This window comes from Ylistrum balloti, unplaced genomic scaffold (assembly GCF_031769215.1).
Source record: "Ylistrum balloti isolate Yb309-2 unplaced genomic scaffold, AGI_CSIRO_Ybal_v1 Utg370024, whole genome shotgun sequence".
Lineage (NCBI taxonomy): Eukaryota > Metazoa > Mollusca > Bivalvia > Pectinida > Pectinidae > Ylistrum > Ylistrum balloti.
This window is the reverse complement of record NW_026782090.1, coordinates 611,620-636,028: the sequence shown is the minus strand read 5'-3', so window position 1 is coordinate 636,028 and position 24,409 is coordinate 611,620. Positions and strand designations below refer to the sequence as shown.

Below are 24,409 nucleotides of genomic sequence, written 5' to 3'. Positions count from 1 at the left end.
CCTTACAGACATACCCATACTCTCCTTACACATATACCCATACTCCCCTTACAGACATTACCATACTCTCTTTACAGACATAACCATACACTCCTTACAGACATACCCATACTCTCCTTACAGACGTACCCATACTCTCCTAACAGAAATACCCATACTCTCCTTACAGCCATACTCTCCTTACAGACGTACCCATACTCTCCTAACAGAAATACCCATACTCTCCTTATACCCATACTCTCCTTACAGACATACCCATACTCTCCTTACAGACGTACCCACACTCTCCTAACAGACATACCAATACTCTCCTTACAGACATACCCATACTCTCCTTACAGACATATCCATACTCTCCTAATACTCTCTCCTTACAGACGTACCCATACTCTCCTTACAGACATACCCATACTCTCCTTACACACATACCCATATTCTCCTTACAGACATACCCATACTCTCCTTACAGACATACCCATACTCTCCTTACACGCATACCCATACTCTCCTTACAGACATACCAATACTCTCCTTACAGACATACCCATACTCTCCTCTCCATACAGACATATCCATACTCTCCTTACAGACATACCCATACTCTCCTTACACACATACCCATACTCTCCTTACAGACATACCCATACTCTCCTTACAGACATACCCATACTCTCCTTACAGACATACCCATACTCTCCTTACAGACATACCCATACTCTCCTTACAGACATACCCATACTCTCCTTACAGACATACCCATACTCTCCTCATACTACTCTCCTTACAGACATACCCATACTCTCCTTACACACATACCCATACTCTCCTTACAGACATTACCATACTCTCCTTACACAAATACCCATACTCTCCTTACATACATACCCATACTCTCCTTACAGACATACCAATACTCTCCTTACAGACATACCCATACTCTCCTTACAGACATACCCATACTCTCCTTACAGACATACCCATACTCTCCTTACAGCCATACTCTCCTTACAGACGTACCCATACTCTCCTTACAGACATATCCATACTCTCCTTACAGACATACCCATACTCTCCTTACACACATACCCATACTCTCCTTACAGACATACCCATACTCTCCTTACACACATACCCATACTCTCCTTACAGACATACCCATACTCTCCTTACAGACATACCCATACTCTCCTTACAGACATACCCATACTCTCCTTACACACATACCCATACTCTCCTTACAGACATACCCATACTCTCCTTACAGACATACCCATACTCTCCTTACACAAATACCCATACTCTCCTTACATACATACCAATACTCTCCTTACAGACATACCCATACTCTCCTTACAGACATACCCATACTCTCCTTACAGACATACCCATACTCTCCTTACAGACATACCCATACTCTCCTTACAGACATACCCATACTCTCCTTACAGAAATACCCATACTCTCCTTACACACATACCCATACTCTCCGTACAGACGTACCCATACTCTCCTAACAGATATACCCATACTCTCCTTACAGCCATACTCTCCTTACAGACATACCCATACTCTCCTTACACGCATACCCATACTCTCCTTACAGACATACCTATACTCTCCTTACAGACATACCCATACTCTCCTTACAGACATAACCATACTCTCCTTACAGACATAACCATACTCTCCTTACAGACATACCCATACTCTCCTACTATATATCTACACAGTCTCACTAAAACACAGACACAAACTATATATCTACACAATCTTACTAAAACACAGACACAAACTATATATCTACACAGTCTCACTAAAACACAGACACAAACTATATATCTACACAATCTTACTAAAACACAGACACAAACTATATATCTACACAATCTTACTAAAACACAGACACAAACTATATATCTACACAATCTGACTAAAACACAGACACAAACTATATATCTACACAATCTGACTAAAACACAGACACAAACTATATACAACACAGTCTCACTAAAACACAGACATTAACTATATATCTACACAATCTTACTAAAACACATATACAAATTATATATCTACACAATCTCACTAAAACACAGACACAAACTATATATCTACACAGTCTCACTAAAACACAGACACAAACTATATATCTACACAATCTCACTAAAACACAGACATTAACTATATATCTACACAATCTCACTAAAACACAGACACAAACTATATATCTACACAATCTCACTAAAACACAGACATTAACTATATATCTACACAATCTCACTAAAACACAGACATTAACTATATATCTACACAGTCTGACTAAAACACAGACACAAACTATATATCTACACAGTCTCACTAAAACACAGACATTAACTATATATCTACACAATCTCACTAAAACACAGACACAAACTATATATCTACACAATCTCACTAAAACACAGACACAAACTATATATCTACACAATCTCACTAAAACACAGACATTAACTATATATCTACACAATCTCACTAAAACACAGACATTAACTATATATCTACACAGTCTCACTAAAACACAGACACAAACTATATATCTCTACACAGTCTCACTAAAACACAGACACAACTATATATCTACACAATCTCAAAAACACAGACATTAACTATATATCTACACAATCTTACTAAAACACTACACAATCTCACTAAAACACAGACATTAACTATATATCTACACAGTCTCACTAAAACACAGACATTAACTATATATCTACACAGTCTGACTAAAACACAGACACAAACTATATATCTACACAGTCTCACTAAAACACAGACACAAACTATATATCTACACAATCTCACTAAAACACAGACACAAACTATATATCTACACAATCTGACTAAAACACAGACACAAATTATATATCTACACAATCTGACTAAAACACAGACATTAACTATATATCTACACAATCTCACTAAAACACAGACATTAACTATATATCTACACAATCTCACTAAAACACAGACATTAACTATATATCTACACAGTCTCACTAAAACACAGACATTAACTAAAGTTATTTATTCACTCTCAGTGTATGTTTCGATTTTACATTTAAAATCCATGATTTCTTTGGGTACAGTGAACATTATATTAAGCTTGTGTGATAGGCTATATCTCACATAAATAGGACAATATTAAAACGATGTCTTTTACAAGCTCGGAAATCTCTTGATTAGTTTAAGAATCATACGTGAATAATCCATTTAATAGTTAGCTTTCTATGGATGTCCAGTTTTATCATGTTGGTTTCAGGTCGATCAGTGGGCGTAGTCTCAACTGCGAGGATTACACATGCTACACCCGCGTGTGCGTATGCCAAAACACCGTCACGTGACTGGGAGGTAGACGGAGAGATGGTGGGCGTGGCTGAAGGGTGTACAGACATCGCCTCACAGCTCATTTATAACAATAGTTATGCTAAAGTATGTATACCAACTCGTCCATAGCAACAGTTAAATGACAGGGTACCGCACAATCATCTTGTCCAAATTGAACTTGAACCAAAGAGTAAATATTCTGACACAGCATAAACTAGAAACGTCAGTAATCAAAACACATGTACAAATTCATAAACATTTACATTTCGACTAGGTTATATAAACGCCAGGTCGAGGTAGATAACCTCATCTCTTCTAAATCACACATCTCGACATATTTCAAGAAAGCCAAATTTTGAACGTTTTGTACTACTGACTGTATTTCCGTGTCGTTCGCCTGTTCATTTATACATGATGTGGTGACGACAAATGGTCACACATTTTTCAAACTAAATCTGTAGAAATTTTATGTCTGTGATGGCAATCATTACATGAGAACTGGTTGTTGTGAAAAATTGTTTTACAGTTTGTTATATCTATGGTGACCTTTTGTAATCATTATTCCTAAACAAATAAAAATAATTTAGTTCCAAACAATGTACACAAAGGGAAGATAACTCCAACCACTAAGTAGGACGCAGAACAAGCTCATTCCTGGCTTGTAAAGTCAATTTTATTTTTATCTACGAAATCCAAGGGTTTCAGTCTCAAAATGAATTCAATGTCATAATATCTTTTCTCACATGAATACGTCTGTTGAATGAGAAACTGCAGTTCAAACACCACAATTATTTACACGATTCATTACACTCTCTGTACCGCTACTGGCATGTAATAACTCCTTAAACAACATACTGCGTGTCTGTAAAGTAGGTTATTGCTAAAACATTTAGACAAACAATTATAGGAGCAGTATGATACATAACTGTGTCTGGTGTTTATCTATAGGTAATACTTGGTGGCGGAAGACAATACTTTCTAGGCAGAAATGATTTGGATCCAGAACTGAACCACACCAATTCCGGTAGACAACGACTCGATGGAGTCGATCTGACACAGGTAGCTAGTCATTGTTAGTAAATCGACGTAGCTGTATCATTACTGGAGAAAGGCAATAAAAATTCAATAAAGCACAGTACAGCAGAGAAAGCCTCTCCTGATATTTGTTGTATAGAATCTGACGTATTCCACTACATAATATAAACAGGTAATTTAATGTGGGACCCATGCAGAATCATTGTTTCTTTGTGTCTTATACAAAGACCATAATGACATGACTAAAACAGATCTGCAGCCCCCACCCATCACTTAGAAACTTTTCTTTTCTTCTTTTTCTGCGCTTTGTTTATAACATATGATGTCCCACTTGATCAGTTTTTCATATGACACCGACTGTTGCGTGGACGTTAAAACGAAAAGACTAAGAAAACAAAACGAACATTCTCACATACAATATTCTGTCTATAGAATGTTTTCTCTACAATACTAGGCACGATTCTAGTAATTTAACGTTTTGCTGATTTTCGAGTTCCGGTCTTGAATCGCACAATGTTTACTTCACCAGTTTTCATTAAAACTGAGAGAGGAAAAAGATAAACATTACTGTGATACTGGTTACTTTGTATCAGTTTAATTCGGTTTTGGACGTCGTATATTACAGTGAATATGATTATTTTCTCAGGTTTGGAAAGATGACAAAGATAGACGGAAATTGTCAGCTGAATATGTATGGAACAAATCTCAGTTCGATTCTGTAGATCCTCGTAACACTGACTATATACTGGGTAAGTAAAATCATGTATATTATATATACCAATGTACCTATCACTCGTCATAACTTCTTTAAGTATATCTGCTAATTCCGAAAATGTTTCCAATCGTAACGCCATTTTATTACGTCAGACTTACTTAATATACTTTTCGTTAACATATACATTGATTGGGGCACTGTTAAGCTTAAACACATTCCATCTTACGCTGAAAATAGAGTAATTTATATTTCTTTTCCTCGGTACTTGATACATCATCAACTAAATGGGTTGGTGTAAAAACGGTAAAAAATAAAAGGAAAAACAAACAAATAAGAAAAAGAAAAACAATAATAAAAAACAAAACAAAAACAACAACAAAAGAAAAGAAAGCAACCCCAAACCCCAAAACATTTTAGAAAATTGAAAAAAAAAATAAATAAATAACAAAAACAAGAGCTGGTGTAAATTTTAAATATATAGGAAAGCGTAACTTCCTACCACATATAAAAGGATTCACAACCTTTTTTGTGGGGAAGAGAACTACTAATAATAATGTTGCTCAAATAAAAATACCCTACCCGCAGATAATATCAAACACCTGAAAATACCATCTTATACCACACAAGCTGGGGCAAGTGTGAAGACGACAATTAATATACTCATGGCTCCTGATGTTTGAACTTTTCCATCATTACAGGTCTGTTCGAGGCAGGTCACATGCAGTACGAACTGGACCGAGACAATGGAACTGACGGAGAGCCGTCATTAGCAGAAATGACACAAAAAGCCATCCAAATCCTCCAAAAGGACTCTAAAGGATTCTTCCTATTGGTGGAAGGTGATTTTTTTTTTATCCAAAGTAATTACTGTGTGCAAATATTTATACTGTAGAGTATGTTTTTGTCAAGAGCTCTTTTTATATATTAGCACTTTTCGGATATAAATAAAATCACAGGTTTGATAAAAAAAATATAATCCTTTTGAAGATTTCGGCGAAAAAAGCGTTCTATTTGCTTCACGTTTTTTATAGACGAAAACCTTATAAGTTGTTTGTAATAGTGTAATAGTGTTATAAGTAAACCTTGGTTCTTCATCATTTCGAGACGTTCATATCTTTGTTTATATTTTCTGAAGCACGTTTACCTAAACTGTGTAGGTCTTGATGAATAGTGGGTTTACCATATTACATGTCCTGTCTTTGTAGCATTGTGGTTTCTGTTTGGTCTCTTTGACAGACATAAATTGATGTTAGTATTACATTTTTATCTTAGCCGTTTGTTAACAGTTTTGATGGATATTTTCTTTTTACAAAATTTCATATTGTGTTTTTGTCGTTATTTCTATATTTTTATTGTATGTGCTTGTTGGAGAGAACAAAGAATTTAAAACGAGGTTTTAAGACAACAAAATAAAATACCCGCGGATTAAATTTGAAATTGGCTTGAGATATTAAAAAAAATAAAAATAGAAAGAAACCTGAACCAATTTTGTCAATTTGTCACCATTGAAAATGAGTTTCTGTATATATAATATATCAGTGAATAAGACGATATAGACATAAAAGCTGAATTTGTTTAACATCGAGCTCACATACAGATGTATGTGAACGCGTATGATATTTCTGGGTTACTTCCCCTTATAAACGAACTTACAGATAAGATTACCTTAGCGTGTTTTACTAATATTTTCCCGTGCTGTCGGGTTTACTTTAAAAAAAACAATGTCATATTTATGTATTTTTGTTCCTCGTCCTTTCTGGTTAAAATATATTTTCTTGTCGTTACCATTACTACAGGAATGCTGTTGATAATGACGTAGATTTGACTATTTCTGATTACCTACAGGAGCACGTATAGACCACGCCCACCATGACAACAACGCCAGACGTTCTCTGTACGAGGTTCTAGCTTTAGAAGATGCCGTTAAGGTTGCTAACGACATGACTGACGAAAGTGACACCCTGATTATCGTTACAGCTGACCACGCTCACGTGTTCAACATTGCAGGATATCCAAAACGAGGCAACGACATTTTTGGTAAGACAAATATATATATATATATGATCTAAAATGAGTTTTCCTTTTATGAGAGTTGATGAAGTGAGTTTTAGAATTGGTTATTTTTAAGAACTTGAGAAGAAAAACAATAAAATAAAAAAAACTTCGATACAATTGTAAAATAAAAATGCAGAGGACGAAATAAAACCGTGCGCCATTTTCAATTCATTACATAACATGATTGTTCATGTTATGGCATCACACCAAATTGTGTCAATATTTCAATGTCATGTTTCTCGCAGGTGTGGTTGATAATGTTGGAGAGGATGCAATAGCAGCCGATGGTATTCCTTTCACTACTCTCCTTTACGCCAACGGAAATAGTTATGACTGGGGGAACCGAACAAACGTGTCTAGCATAGATACAAGTGTGTATACCTAAACATGTACAATCATACAATGTGTATGCTGTAGACACAAGTGTGTATACCTACACATGTACAATCATACAATGTGTATGCTGTAGACACACGTGTGTATACCTACACATGTACAATCATACTATGTGTATGCTGTAGACACAAGTGTGTATACCTAAACATGTACAATCATACAATATATATGCTATAGACATAAGTTTGTATCCTAAGGTATGTCTATTATAACATAGGATGAACAAGGTGCCACCACTACAGATTTGAAACACACTGATAAATACATTATCAAAGTTAATACGTCTGTAACAAAGCTATTACAGTTTAAATTCTTCGTTGATAAAACTTGCTTCAGTAGAAAAAACAGCCGACGTGTTTCGAATAAACTAACTAACAACATAACATTAAGAAACGCTATTATCTTGCATTAAAACATGTTTCAAACAATCTTCTCTCAGCTTTACAAATGTTGTATTCAATGTGGTTCTTGTGATTTTTTCAGCTCATAAAGACTACCTCCAAGTTGCGGCAGCTCCGCGAAGCTCTGAGACTCACGCAGGAAGTGACGTGACCATCTACGCACGTGGACCGATGTCACACCTTATACACAGTGTGCACGAGCAGCACTACATAGCGCATGTTATGACATACGCTGCCTGTGTTGCTGATAATACACAGCGTTGTGATCACCTAGAAAATCGCGATCCAAATTCAGCGAACAAGAACCACGACAGGACGTATTTATATGTTATGTGTGTTTTGATCAATTTCCTACATTTATACTTTGTACATGTCTAACCCCTTAACAGGAACATCGCATGAAGCTCTTTGACCGGTCGCGTGACTCATATATTATCATTATATCTGTCGCTATTGAAGAAACAATTACTCTGCCCGATTGCCCTCGTAGTTCTCCTTAGTTAATATCGTAAAGCAGTATGACTCTTTTATTTTTTAACAATTTTTAAATTGCTCTCCAAGGCATATAACGTAAGGCAGTCTCTACAAGGAAAATAATGTAAGTCAGTCTGTATAACGAAAATAATGAAAGTCAGTCTCTATCACGAAAATAATGTAAGACAATCTCTACAAGGAAAATAACGTAAGACATTCTGTACATTGACAATAATGTAAGGCTTTCTCTACAACGAGAATAATGTAAGGCAATTTCAATAACGAAAATCATGAAAGGCATTCTTTACAACGAAAATAATGTAAGGCAATTTCTACAACGAAAATAATGTTAAACAGTCTTTATAACGAAAATAATGTGAGGCAGTTTGTACAACGAAAATAATGTAAGGCAGTCTGTACAACGAAAATAATGTAAGGCAGTCTCTACAACGAAAATAATGTAAGGCAGTCTCTACAACGAAAATAATGTAAGGCAGTTTGTACAACGAAAATAATGTAAGGCAGTCTACAACGAAAATAATGTAAGGCAGTCTCTACAACGAAAATAATGTAAGGCAGTCTACAACGAAAATAACGTAAGGCAGTCTGTACAACGAAAATAACGTAAGGCAGTCTCTACAACGAAAATAATAAGGCAGTCTCTACAACGAAAATAATGTAAGGCAGTTTGTACAACGAAAATAACGTAAGGCAGTCTCTACAACGAAAATAATGTAAGGCAGTCTCTACAACGAAAATAATGTAAGGCAGTTTGTACAACGAAAATGTTGTTAAACAGTCTCTACAACGAAAAAAATGTAAGACATCAACATTATAAATAACGCGAAGTCAAACTCACCAAATGGACAAATGTATGTATCTGTATTACATTACATACATAACATAATAAATATATATTGTAATACAACATAATGATAACATAATAAATGACGATTGAGGAAATCCTTGTATATTATATATATATAAATGCTTGATACACCATGTCTAAAAGTATTCTATGATAACGTGTCACATCAATACATAATTATGTCGGAAATCCCTGAATATTATATATATCTATAATTTACGTAAGCTTAATGCATTGTGTATACAATTATTCTATGATAACGTGTTGCATCAATAGCTAGGAAATCCAGTTGATAAGATATAGTAGATATATATAGAATCACAATATGTATGAAGATACAATAGGTAACAGATAGGTAATTATCTAGAAATATATCTAAGATGTATATTTTTTTATATATATATACGAAATTAATATTATTGACTTGGGATGCAGGTTGTAAGCTTGTCAGCAATCCACAATTTACAATGTAAGCAGCAGATATTTTAGTATTGCTCCATTGTATAAAGAAGCCCATTGATATTAAAAATCATTAACGGGTCGAACTGTTCCTTATCAGCCGGTAGGCCGGAGAACAACACCCCTTCACTTCAGAGTCGCTGAAATTTCGTCAACGATGTTCTGCTTACGCTGCAACGCTATCGTACCGCTGTACGTTTTGCCTAAGATGGAGACATACGAAATTCTAGACGAAGATGGACGTGTTTGTAGCTATTTAGTAGTAATATTGGTATATATTGTAGCGTTGGAAAGCTTGGGTAAAAGTGTCATAGAACAAGAGCGAAAGTAGTATGATGATAAAGCACCTTTTAAACCACGTCGTACAGCATTTCGTCCTTCTGTACGATCTTCCAGATTGCAGGTGGTAGACACTGCCAGTGGACTTGTTGAGCCCGAGGTTTGCCGTAACCTGCATGCCACGTTCATTTAAATAGTAGCACGGGTCGTAACATACTCACGTTTGTGACACTCTAAAGTAATCCGATATATGCAACTATATTTAATCACGGGACTAAAGCATACTTTCTATTCTTAGAGGCTCTCAATTTTAATCTGTGGTCTGTTTTTCAAAAGACTTCGACTCGATTTAAACGCTTTTATTTCGATATTTATATCCTGGCTTTCTGTGCGATTGTCTAGTGCTTTTAATTTAGAATGCTTTTGTAGAACCGTACATTGATATCTAATAATTAAAATCTTGCTGCACGTGTCTGTGGGTATTGCGATGTTACTAATAGCACAAGAAGTAGCATGCCACGAAAGTTGCCGTAAATAGATATATCTTGCTGACGTCGTTATTTCCGGCTCCGGAGGTCGTAGGAGTTGTTGTCACTATACCTTTACATCGATTTCTATTGTCTGCAACACATGCGGCGTATGACATAACATGCGCGATGTAATGTTGTTCGTGAACCCCGTGTATCAGGTGAGCCATTGGTCCGCGTGCATAGATTCCTACATCTTGTCCACCGTGTGAATCCTCGAAACGTGGAGCCGCGGCAGATTGTAAATAGTCGTTATCAGCTGTAAAAAGAGGGGATATAATTTGATGTTACATCGATGTCACTATTGGTAATAATAAAATCCTGAACAGGGTTAGATATACCTCGGTGTAAGTGCATGATGACGAAATTAAAAACCAAAAGCCAATTCAAGAAAATTGCAACAAGGGATTGTACAAGTGATTATTAACAACGTGTCAGCATTGCTTAAAAAGAAAATCCCTAATGTTTATGTATTTTACTTGAGGCTGAATTTGTAAATATCGGGGTATTGAGATTTCATCCAAGTGTGACTTATCTCGCGAGCTTTTCTAACATTAAATGTCAAATAATTTTGCCAAGTAATCGCTCTGAAAGATACGGAACGAAAAAGAAACATACTGACGTTAGATTATAACACGATTGCGATGGGACATAACTAGATGTGAACACCTCGCCATGTCATTAACAACAGAAAATCCTTCTTGTGCTAAGCCGTTGCCAAAGTCCATCTCTCTGCATCCCAGATAGTCGAGAATGTACAGCCAGCGCGACGATTGGATTTCATATCGTCATACCCGATATTTCATGTCTTAACAAGTTAGTAGTGCTTGTATATACTTACTCGTATCTGTAGCATGCACATCGGTTTGAGCTCCCGCACGGTAACCTGGACCGTTTCCGTAAAGTAGGGTGGTGAAATGTGGCCCATTTTCATCTTCGTCATTGTCAACTATGCCTAAATCAATAAATCACAAATGTAATATTGTTTAGAGAATATTGGCACATTCATTTTTGTCAATGGAACAAAAGCCAAATGTTTGCTTTAGAAAGTCATGTTTGAGTTTTTCTTTTCTTAATCTGTTTTCGAATATTTGCAGTAAGTAACCATATGAAGAGGAATTTGCTTACCAGTGAACATATTTTGTACCAGCGTTGTTTGCACCGTTTTCTCTCCATTTGATGTATAATGAAGCTAGCAAAAATACTGAAAAGAGTACATACGTCTGTTTGTATATCGACGACCGTCGCTTCAATCGATCGTGAGGTTTATTCACCAAAAATATTGTTGCCTCGTGCTGGATAACCAGCGTTGCGTACTCACCAAACATATTGTTGCGTGGTGCTGTATAACCAGCGTTGCGTACTCACCAAACATATTGTTGCCTCGTGCTGTATAACCAGCGTTGCGTACTCACCAAACATATTGTTGCGTGGTGCTGTATAACCAGCGTTGCGTACTCACCAAATATATTGTTGCCTCGTGCTGGATAACCAGCGTTGCGTACTCACCAAAAATGTTGTTGCCTCGTGTTGGATAACCTGCGATGTTGAAGACGTGGGCGTGGTCAGCCGTTACAATTATGAGTGTATCGTTTTCGTCGGTCATATTTGTAGCAATTTTTACAGCATCCTCGAAGGCTAAACCATCATACAACGCGCGCTTGGCGTTATTTTCATGGTGGGCATGGTCAATGCGACCTCCTGAATGAAATCGCAGTGGAAAGGATTAGAAACACCGACGATATCGTAACGAGAAGTATGGATATTAACAAGAAATTAAAAGTATTATTATGTAATTAATTAACAAACTTTTAAGTGATCATCTAACGAAATTCATTTCTTGATCAAGATGCTTCAGATATCTGAATTATGTTTTTAGAACAGAAAAGTCATTTTGTAATTTTAAGAAATCTGGATGCTTCTCTCAATTTTCTGCCAAGTTTTCCTTCCTGTTCACTATGTTTACGTATAATCACAGGCACTTTACCTTCCACTAACAGAAAGAAGCCATCTTGGTTCTTCTGAAGAACCCGAATAGCTTTCTGAGTCAGCGCTGCTAGAGATGGTTCCCCCTTTGGGCCTTTATTTCTGTCTAAATCGTATTGCATGTGACTTGCCTCAAACAGACCTGCATAAACAAATTAATTTATTTGGCGATCAAACATTTTAAACATATCTTTAACATTTTATTTGTAATAATTTGTCGAAGATGTTGTGAACAAAACAATGCCGTGAGCAAACGTCTACAGCGAGGTGATTCGTGTTGGCAATGGTGCAAGCTGAGAGAGCTATGTCATGTTGTTTAATACAGACACACAGACACGTCTGATTTTAAAATGATCTCACCAAGACAGCGAGCTGATTCGTGTTGGCAATGGTGCAAGCTGAGAGAGCTGTGTCATGTAGTTTAATACAGACACGTCTGATTGTAAAATAATCTCACCAAGAATGTAATCCGTGGTTGCAGGGTCGATTGCGTCGAACTGTTCATTATTCCAGGCGTACCTTGCGTTAGCATTCTTCATTTCCTTATCTTTTTGCCAAACCTTTAATAATATAAACCCGACGTTCAAATAAACAACATCCTTTCATTCACGTCAATTTTTTTATTTGATGAAGCAATTAGTTTATTTAGTTGTATAAACAACATTTTCAATGGGTTTTTTTTCTAATCCGTGTCATCTTTGCAATGATTGTTATCTTGTAAAGGAACACAAAAAATAATGAAGAAGAAACAAATGAAGGTATTTTATCTGGTTTGATCATGTGACTAGTTACAGTTACTATCTTCAAAAAGTCTTTGTCTTCAACGAGGTACCCGTATTAACTATATCATCATCAGAACGTATGTAAGACAACGAGGTACCCGTATTAACTATATCATCATCAGAAAGTATGTAAGACAACGAGGTACCCGTATTAACTATATCATCATCAGAATGTATGTAAGACAACGAGGTACCCGTATTAACTATAACATCATCAGAATGTATGTAAGACAACGAGGTACCCGTATTAACTATATCATCATCAGAACGTATGTAAGACAACTAGGTACCCGTATTAACTATAACATCATCAGAATGTATGTAGGACAACGAGGTACCCGTATTAACTATAACATCATCAGAATGTAAGACAACGAGGTACCCGTATTAACTATAACATCATCAGAATGTATGTAAGACAACGAGGTAACTGTATTAACTATAACATCATCAGAATGTATGTAAGACAACGAGGTACCCGTATTAACTATAACATCATCAGAATGTATGTAAGACAACGAGGTACCCGTATTAACTATAACATCATCAGAATGTATGTAAGACAACGAGGTACCCGTATTAACTATAACATCATCAGAATGTATGTAAGACAACGAGGTACCCGTATTAACTATAACATCATCAGAATGTATGTAAGACAACGAGGTACCCGTATTAACTATAACATCATCAGAATGTATGTAAGACAACGAGGTACCCGTATTAACTATAACATCATCAGAACGTATGTAAGACAACGAGGTACCCGTATTAACTATATTATCATCAGAATGTATGTAAGACAACGAGGTACCCGTATTAACTATAACATCATCAGAATGTATGTAGGTACCCGTATTAACTATATCATCATCAGAATGTATGTAAGACAACTAGGTACCCGTATTAACTATAACATCATCAGAATGTATGTAAGACAACGAGGTACCCGTATTAACTACAACATCATCAGAATGTATGTAAGACAACTAGGTACCCGTATTAACTATAACATCATCAGAACGTATGTAAGACAACGAGGTACCCGTATTAACTATATCATCATCAGAACGTATGTAAGACAACGAGGTACCCGTATTAACTATAACATCATCAGAATGTATGTAAGACAACGAGGTACCCGTATTAACTATAACATCATCAGAATATGTAAGTATGTAAGACATGTAAGACAACGAGGTACCCGTAGAATGTACCCGTATTAACTATAACATCATCAGAATGTATGTAAGACAACGAGGTACCCGTATTAACTATATCATCATCAGAATGTAAGACAACGAGGTACCCGTATTAACTATATCATCATCAGAATGTAAGACAACGAGGTACCCGTATTAACTATATCATCATCAGAATGTCAGACAACGAGGTACCCGTATTAACTACAACATCATCAGAATGTATGTAAGACAACGAGGTACCCGTATTAACTATAACATCATCAGAATGTATGTAAGACAACGAGGTACCCGTATTAACTATAACATCATCAGAATGTATGTAAGACAACGAGGTACCCGTATTAACTATAACATCATCAGAATGTATGTAAGACAACGAGGTACCCGTATTAACTATAACATCATCAGAATGTATGTAAGACAACGAGGTACCCGTATTAACTATATCATCATCAGAATGTATGTAAGACAACGAGGTACCCGTATTAACTATATTATCATCAGAATGTATGTAAGACAACGAGGTACCCGTATTAACTATTAGAATGTATGTAAGACATCATCAGAACGTATGTAAGACAACGAGGTACCCGTATTAACTATAACATCATCAGAACGTATGTAAGACAACGAGGTACCCGTATTAACTACAACATCATCAGAATGTATGTAAGACAACGAGGTACCCGTATTAACTATAACATCATCAGAATGTATGTAAGACAACGAGGTACCCGTATTAACTATAACATCATCAGAATGTAAGACAACGAGGTACCCGTATTAACTATAACATCATCAGAATGTATGTAAGACAACGAGGTACCCGTATTAACTATAACATCATCAGAACGTATGTAAGACAACGAGGTACCCGTATTAACTATATCATCATCAGAATGTAAGACAACGAGGTACCCGTATTAACTATAACATCATCAGAATGTATGTAAGACAACGAGGTACCCGTATTAACTATATCATCATCAGAATGTATGTAAGACAACGAGGTACCCGTATTAACTATAACATCATCAGAATGTATGTAAGACAACGAGGTACCCGTATTAACTATAACATCATACCCGTATTAACTATATCATCATCAGAATGTAAGACAACGAGGTACCCGTATTAACTACAACATCATCAGAATGTATGTAAGACAACGAGGTACCCGTATTAACTATAACATCATCAGAATGTATGTAAGACAACGAGGTACCCGTATTAACTATAACATCATCAGAATGTATGTAAGACAACGAGGTACCCGTATTAACTATATCATCATCAGAATGTATGTAAGACAACGAGGTACCCGTATTAACTATAACATCATCAGAATGTATGTAAGACAACGAGGTACCCGTATTAACTATAACATCATCAGAACGTATGTAAGACAACGAGGTACCTGTATTAAGTTGACACCATCCTGTCGTTGTTTACCAGAATTTCCGTCATTCAGTTCAGGATCATAATCATCTTTTCCAAGGAAAAACTGACGTCCTCCACCTAATATAACCTAGAAAAACACATGAGTTGAGTATTTAGATTTTACTACCCAACAACCTCCTGCCATCACAACTTATGGCTTTTACTCGTTGCATTTGATTTGATATTCAATTGCTTGCTCCAAATATCATTATTTTCGTGCAGAATTTGTGACAGGCTGTCTTTTATGATGTTCAAATGAGTGCATTGCCATAAACAATAGACGTTTTGCTGTTTTGGTGATAGACAACTTGTACACGTACGTTTTCTAGATAAATTTCCGCAGTTGCGGGCTGATTTTCTCGAACAAAAATGTTGCTGAAACAACACCCTGAGGAAATTCGAACATATACAGGTAACATATTCTATCTTAAGCATAATTTTGTCGTATTTAGGAAATATGTTCGGAGCTATTTTGATTTCAAAAGTTTTTAGTTCGACTAAATTACAGTCATTCTACTTAATAATTTAAATGATAATAACTGCTTTTGAATAGTTTCAGCCAGTTGTTTTGCCCTTATATTGGAATTAAAGGAAATGCACATCTGATATGTGATGCATATTTATTTCCATTGTAGAGTATCTATTCACAATAGGATAATACATAAACATTCCTTTGCTTACAACTATTGATAACACAGACCGGAAATGCCAAGGTCAATCAAAATTGTAAAAAAGGATTAGATTGACGTCGAGATTTTTTTGTCAATTTTGAAAAAAAAAACACCCGAAGGCTGAAATTCCTCAACCAAAGTACAAATGAATAGTATCCCTTACCCTTGTTGGTAGTTCTATATGTATGCCGATGTTGTCCAAATGCTTTACATTCTTTTCATTACGGAATAATATGGGAAACCCTCGCTAATAGCGTGGCCAAGGGTCAGAGAAATGTTTCTGGTGCAGAAGTTGTTGTGGATGAGTAATATACTCACCTTTATATCACTATTATTATAAATGAGTTGTGAGGCGATATCTTTACACCCTCCAGTAACGCCCACCATATCACCGTCTACCTCCCAGTTACGTGACGCCGATTTGGCGTACGCTGCTGCAGGCGTAGCATGTGTGACCCTCGCTGTGGTGACCAAACCCAAAGACCGACCTGTAGTCAATAACAGAGGTGAGCTCAAACAGAACCTGTCGTGGATTTCAAAATTTGTAATAATTACTTTAATATTACACAAAAAGTGAATGAAAAAATCTTTATGAATAAATGTCATTACGCTTTATGTCCATAATATGGATATCGTCTCATGCAACTGCAATTGGGCCATATTTTCCCGACCATGTGATTGCAAAAGATATTTTTAGAAGACGTATCCATGTGTCTCCTTAATAGTGTAGTAGGCTTACTATGAAGGATCGTAATTGTAATATAGTGGAGACAATATAAAATGAATACGAGAAGAAAGACAAAAGCAACTTAGATGGATTCAATAGCCAAGGTTTCAACTGCCATTTTCTTGCCTTTGACGGAACTTCATGGACTCGCGATTGTAATGTTACTGTTTTACTTTCCAGTTTTGCGTGTAGATTTGTTGCACAAAAAAGTTCAATTTTAACACTAGGCATATAACGAGATCACATAATGGATACCTTCAGTATGTACATACATCATTTACGAAATATCTTTCTTTCGAAGTTTACGTCCATCAACCAGAAATTTAGGGATTCTAACAATCCAGAGGTTAAACGTTTGCAGTAAGCTCAGTTTCTTTTTTAAGTTTTAGCGTTATTCCAATCAAACATGGATTAAAGCCGTCAGCAAAGCTTTATGTTTTCATTTTTGGTAAATGTTTACGATAAAATCATCAGATTTGGTGTAATTACTACTCAGTCTTTATGATCTGTTCCATTCATATCATATTTAGTTTATAATCATATTGAAACTAGTACTATAACATATTACACGAGTGTCTCCTCTCCATTCTTGGGAAGAGTGATCTGTTTGGTTTTAAAATGTGTGAATTTTGAGAACTGCTAATAATAATAATGATAATAATTAAATAAAAATAATGCAAATTCCGTGTTTTTAAAGTGTCAATATTTTTTTCATGACAACAACAATTCTATAGCATATTATTAATCATAAATAAGTTTGAAAATAATTTGGTATTTGGAGAGGAGATACATATCATTGTGCATAATTCTTGCATATTAAGTCACATACAATTAGCATAAGGTAGAAATCGCTTTTCTCTGTCACAAGATCTATACTACTTTCAATAAAAGCAAATGAAGAGAAACCCTAACGATGTGTATTTAAGTTAAACAACAGGGTATATCAAACAGGTATAATAACTTTTCTTTAATAGGCCTACATCTCCTAGATTTTGAAAACTTTATAAATTATATCTTATGAGGCAACCAATGTGTGCACTTTAAACAAGTCCCCTTTTACACAAATTCTAGACCGATTAGAAACCCATATCCTCACCATCTGCTCTGAACCATTCAAATGCACAAGTAATTTCGTTTCCATGTTGGCTTGCACACTGCCCATCCCTAGCTTGGTCGTTTAAGCCTATCAAACGGTAATTTGTTTTCTCTCCGCACAGCAGGGCAGTCGCTGTTGCTGCAGAATCGGTCGTTTGTCTGTCCTGAGAGTATGTCTGAAAGGTGTTACAGCAAGGAAACAAGCTATTTTTAGCAAAGCAACAACACGTAATAATCTTAAGAAATGTTTATCGGACCGTTTGATAGATCTTGAAAGCATACAATATCGTATCTCCGACATTGCATTCATTGTATGACTCCTAACAAATTCAAGAATGAAAGTTAGTTATGAATAGGAAGACACAAACACTTACAAGACAATATGGTTCAAACAAAGAGTCAGATTTTCGTTATGGAATATGTCTTTGTATTTATTTTATTTCAATTTATATTCCTGTATATAACTGTGTTCGGAAAGAAAATGTATTTACGATCTTCGCGAATCATTGAAAGGCTCAGTGAATATATTGGAAATTAGTCGTGCAAAGTATTATATAATATCAACGAATGTAAATTAAGTGAGTACTTCCTCTTGGGAATTGAAATAAAATGCATTTCTTCTTCTTATCATAGAAAATCAAAGATACAGATGATATGAAGCGATATTGACGTCTTTTCCAGAGAAGACAATGGTAGGAACAGATATAACATCAAATTAAAACGATCATTTATTTTTTTAAGAGGAGTTTGTCATATATAATTAGAAATCTGTTAATAATTAGTTTCTGTTTATAGTAAAATCTTCGATAATAGAAAATAAATATCAACCTTTGAATATCCTACATTTGGAAATTTCTCGAACTCCAGAACGGTTTCCTCGCCCGTTTGGCCCATGGTTTGGCCCCTGAGAATCCTGGTTGCCGTCACAGTAGGCCCGCCCATTCCGTCGCCCACAAACAGGATGACATTTTTAGCTGTATTATTGTTGGGCTTCCGGTTCAATGCGTTTTTTAATTCCTGTTCCGCAAGCTTCTTCCAATGCAAAGAGCCTGGAACTTTACATTAAATATTTCCTTAGTAGAAACGTTCACATCATTTTTTAGTGTCAGTCAGTATTTACAATCGGAAGATTACAAAAACATAACATAATTTGTTTGTTTCAATTAAATAATTGACACAATGCCATATTCCAACTGTGTATTAAGAACTAGTATTTTTTATATCAACATGTACCGAACGCATGTATGTTTAAAATCCTTTTTTGATTGATTTACAGTTTTCGAAGGAAAAACTGGTTAACGTTTTCTCAAATTAGAGAAATGATAACGATCACAATAAGACTTGAATATGATTTCTTTATCATTCTGTCAGTTTTATATAGAAACAGTGGTCACGAAATTCCCACGAAAGTCCATCATACAACTGCAATAGGAATCATCCATTTTCTAACAATATAAAAAATAAAGTCAATCAATGATGAAAACTGACCCATAACCGAGCTGTTGGATGTTAATGATGATGGATGTCTGGTAGAACAGACTTGTGTCATCATGCGGAGAGCACATTTTGACCATGTCTGGTAAAATAGACTTGTGTCATCATGCGGAGAGCATATTTTGACCATGTCTGGTAGAACAGACTTGTGTCATCATGCGGAGAGCATATTTTGACCATGTCTGGTAGAACAGACTTGTGTCATCATGCGGAGCATATTTTGCCCATGTCTGGTAGAACAGACTTGTGTCATCATGCGGAGAGCATATTTTGACCATGTCTGGTAGAACAGACTTGTGTCATCATGCGGAGAGCATATTTTGACCATGTCTGGTAGAACAGACTTGTGTCAACATGCGGAGAGCACATTTTGACCATGTCTGGTAGAACAGACTTGTGTCATCATGCGGAGAGCACATTTTGACCATGTCTGGTAGAACAGACTTGTGTCAACATGCGGAGAGCACATTTTGACCATGTCTGGTAGAACAGACTTGTGTCATCATGCGGAGAGCATATTTTGACCATGTCTGGTAGAACAGACTTGTGTCATCATGCGGAGAGCATATTTTGACCATGTCTGGTAGAACAGACTTGTGTCATCATGCGGAGAGCATATTTTGACCATGTCTGGTAGAACAGACTTGTGTCAACATGCGGAGAGCACATTTTGACCATGTCTGGTAGAACAGACTTGTGTCATCATGCGGAGAGCACATTTTGACCATGTCTGGTAGAACAGACTTGTGTCATCATGCGGAGAGCACATTTTGACCATGTCTGGTAGAACAGACTTGTGTCATCATGCGGAGAGCACATTTTGACCATGTCTGGTAGAACAGACTTGTGTCATCATGCGGAGAGCATATTTTGACCATGTCTGGTAGAACAGACTTGTGTCATCATGCGGAGAGCATATTTTGACCATGTCTGGTAGAACAGACTTGTGTCAACATGCGGAGAGCACATTTTGACCATGTCTAGTAGAACAGACTTGTGTCATCATGCGGAGAGCACATTTTGACCATGTCTGGTAGAACAGACTTGTGTCATCATGCGGAGAGCACATTTTGACCATGTCTGGTAGAACAGACTTGTGTCATCATGCGGAGAGCACATTTTGACCAGCGTGTTTTTATTTTTATTAGAAGCTGATTATAATCAGATGGCCAACGTGAATTCTCTGGTTTGAAAAAGATACTTGAACGATATCGTTAATTGTTGGGATTGTCATCTCTCTTTCATTGTCTCCTAATAACACAACATATTTGTTAATCATTAGTGATTCTAAAAGAATAAGCATTTTGATGAATACTAATTTTAAATAAGTTTCATATCCATTCCCTTATGATAAATTATTGGTTGTGTTAGCAAATTTAAACAACATGACCTGACATTACACTGACAAAAGGCTAACTAGGACATGTGCATACAGTTCAGTAATGTACAACAAGCAAGCGGCAGTACAAAGTGCTTGTTAATTACGGCTTCAAAACATAACTCAGCCTTTCTCACGTGGGCGGACGTTCAACTCAAAGGTCAAATATTAAGATAGTGTAAGAGTGACATGAGGAAGAATAGAGGTCTTCATGAAAAATGAAAATATATACAGATCCTAGTTTAGTCTTATCTACCAAATAGATATATGAGAATACTTAATAGGGGTGAGGAGCGCCTCAGGTAAAATTGACATGGTTGGACTAAAATGAACTTTGAATGGGAGATATGTTACATGCATTGTACACGGTAAACATGCCGAAATATTTGCTTTTGAATTCCAAAGCTTACATGTCCTCTGTTCTTCGCCGCTATTTATGATACAGTACTGTATATATGATTTCAGCCCAAACAGTTGTCTGTGTCTGACTGACAAGTTACATGGAATTGAAATCGAGAATGTACATTGTATATCAGTAAGTAATTAAGATACAACGCAGATACTAGGAAAACCAATCCTTACTTGGAAACATTAAAATTTGCTTGTCATTATTCCTGTCAGTAATGCACTTATCTAGATTCATTTTCTCAGATACATGCAGAACACATTTAAAAAATGGAAGCCTGTTATAAAGATATAAAATGGAATACCTATGTCATACCACAGATGTTATAAAGATATAAAATGGAATACCTATGTCATACCAAAGATGTTATAAAGATATAAAATGGAATACCTATGTCATACCAAAGATGTTATAAAGATATAAAATGGAATACCTATGTCATACCAAAGATGTTATAAACATATAAAAAGGAATACCTATGTCATACCAAAGATGTTATAAACATATAAAAAGGAATACCTATGTCATACCAAAGATGTTATAAAGATATAAAATGGAATACCTATGTCATACCAAAGATGTTATAAAGATATAAAATGGATATAAAATGGAATACCTATGTCATACCAAAGATGTTATAAAGATATAAAATGGAATACCTATGTCATACCAAAGATGTCATACCATATAGATGTTATAAAGATATAAAGATATAAAATGGAATACCTATGTCATACCAAAGAGGTTATAAAGATATAAAATGGAATCCCTATGTCATACCAAAGATGTTATAAAGATATAAAATGGAATACCTATGTCATACCAAAGATGTTATAAAGACATAAAATGGAATACCTATGTCATACCAAAGATGTTATAAAGACATAAAATGGAATACCTATGGCATACCAAAGATGTTATAAAGATATAAAATGGAATACCTATGGCATACCAAAGATGTTATAAAGATATAAAATGGAATACCTATGTCATACCAAAGATGTTATAAAGATATAAAATGGAATACCTATGTCATACCAAAGATGTTATAAAGAGATAAAATGGAATACCTATGTCATACCAAAGATGTTATAAAGATATAAAGATATAAAATGGAATACCTATGTCATAAGATGTCATAAAGATATAAAATGGAATACCTATGTCATACCACAGATGTCATACAGATATAAAATGGAATACCTATGTCATACCAAAGATGTTATAAAGATATAAAATGGAATACCTATGTCATACCACAGATGTCATAAAGATATAAAATGGAATACCTATGTCATACCAAAGATGTTATAAAGATATAAAATGGAATACCTATGTCATACCAAAGATGTTATAAAGATATAAAATGGAATACCTATGTCATACCAAAGATGTTATAAAGATATAAAATGGAATACCTATGTCATACCAAAGATGTTATAAAGATATAAAATGGAATACCTATGTCATACCACAGATGTCATACAGATATAAAATGGAATACCTATGTCATACCAAAGATGTTATAAAGATATAAAATGGAATGCCTATGTCATACCAAAGATGTCATAAAGATATAAAATGGAATGCCTATGTCATACCAAAGATGTCATAAAGATATAAAATGGAATACCTATGTCATACCAAAGATGTTATAAAGATATAAAATGGAATACCTATGTCATACCAAAGATGTTATAAAGATATAAAATGGAATGCCTATGTCATACCAAAGATGTTATAAAGATATAAAATGGAATACCTATGTCATACCAAAGATGTTATAAAGATATAAAATGGAATACCTATGTCATACCAAAGATGTTATAAAGATATAAAATGGAATACCTATGTCATACCAAAGATGTTATAAAGATATAAAATGGAATACCTATGTCATACCAATGATGTTATAAAGATATAAAATGGAATACCTATGTCATACCAAAGATGTTATAAAGATATAAAATGGAATACCTATGTCATACCAAAGATGTTATAAAGATATAAAATGGAATACCTATGTCATACCAAAGATGCTATACTCTGCTGAATCAGAACAAAAATATCACTAGTATCTTCATACATTATCAGGCCAAATACGTTGTTATGATCGGATAGAGGAGGGTTTTATTTCAAATTAAGTATAGATAAACCACGATTCCTCGTCGCTGAACATAAAATCAAAAGCTTTAAAATGTTAAAAAGTATTGTTTGTTAAAATCAGTAAATCCAGAATTATGTACATGGAATTTACACATTTTAAGATATTGCACATACTTTTTCTTCTTTTCTATGATAATCAGAAAAGTCTTGCATATGTGTTGGTAAGTTTTGAATATAAATTAAGTCTTGAATCAATTATTTTTAAATACTGAAACGTCTGACGACGTGCCAAAGCAAATGTTTAATCTTTAAATGTATACATCTAAAAATATTGCATACATTTTTATATTTTGAACACAGGAAAAAATATGAGACATGTATTGGTTAGTTTTGAGCATGAAATCCTTTTTTGCATTATATTTTAACACAGTTTGAAGTGCCAGATAAATTGTCATATTTCTATATAGCTTTATATCATCTCGATAAACAGTGTCTATTTCGTTCAGTTGGCATTCATAGGAGCGTGACATTCTACGTTTTC

General features: G+C 35.2%; 2 protein-coding genes across 2 annotated transcripts; one reads left to right on the top strand and one right to left on the bottom strand.

The window, feature by feature from the left end:
* The first annotated feature begins 3,291 nt into the window (after positions 1-3,291).
* Positions 3,292-8,349, top strand: LOC132548689 (alkaline phosphatase, tissue-nonspecific isozyme-like). The gene is made up of 7 exons (XM_060212569.1): positions 3,292-3,474; positions 4,318-4,428; positions 5,051-5,153; positions 5,818-5,958; positions 6,965-7,156; positions 7,420-7,545; positions 8,054-8,349. Exons 1-7 carry the CDS (start codon positions 3,292-3,294, stop codon positions 8,347-8,349), a joined length of 1,152 nt encoding a protein of 383 aa, XP_060068552.1.
* A 2,195-nt stretch (positions 8,350-10,544) lies between these two features.
* LOC132548688 (alkaline phosphatase, tissue-nonspecific isozyme-like) lies at positions 10,545-19,516 on the bottom strand. The gene is made up of 9 exons (XM_060212568.1): positions 19,313-19,516; positions 18,486-18,660; positions 16,981-17,150; positions 15,969-16,079; positions 13,022-13,124; positions 12,566-12,706; positions 12,088-12,279; positions 11,420-11,533; positions 10,545-10,837 (listed from the first exon to the last, which is right to left on the bottom strand). The coding sequence occupies exons 1-9, from the start codon at positions 19,424-19,426 to the stop codon at positions 10,545-10,547; spliced, it is 1,413 nt and encodes a 470-aa protein (XP_060068551.1). The 5' UTR covers positions 19,427-19,516.
* Positions 19,517-24,409: the final 4,893 nt, after the last annotated feature.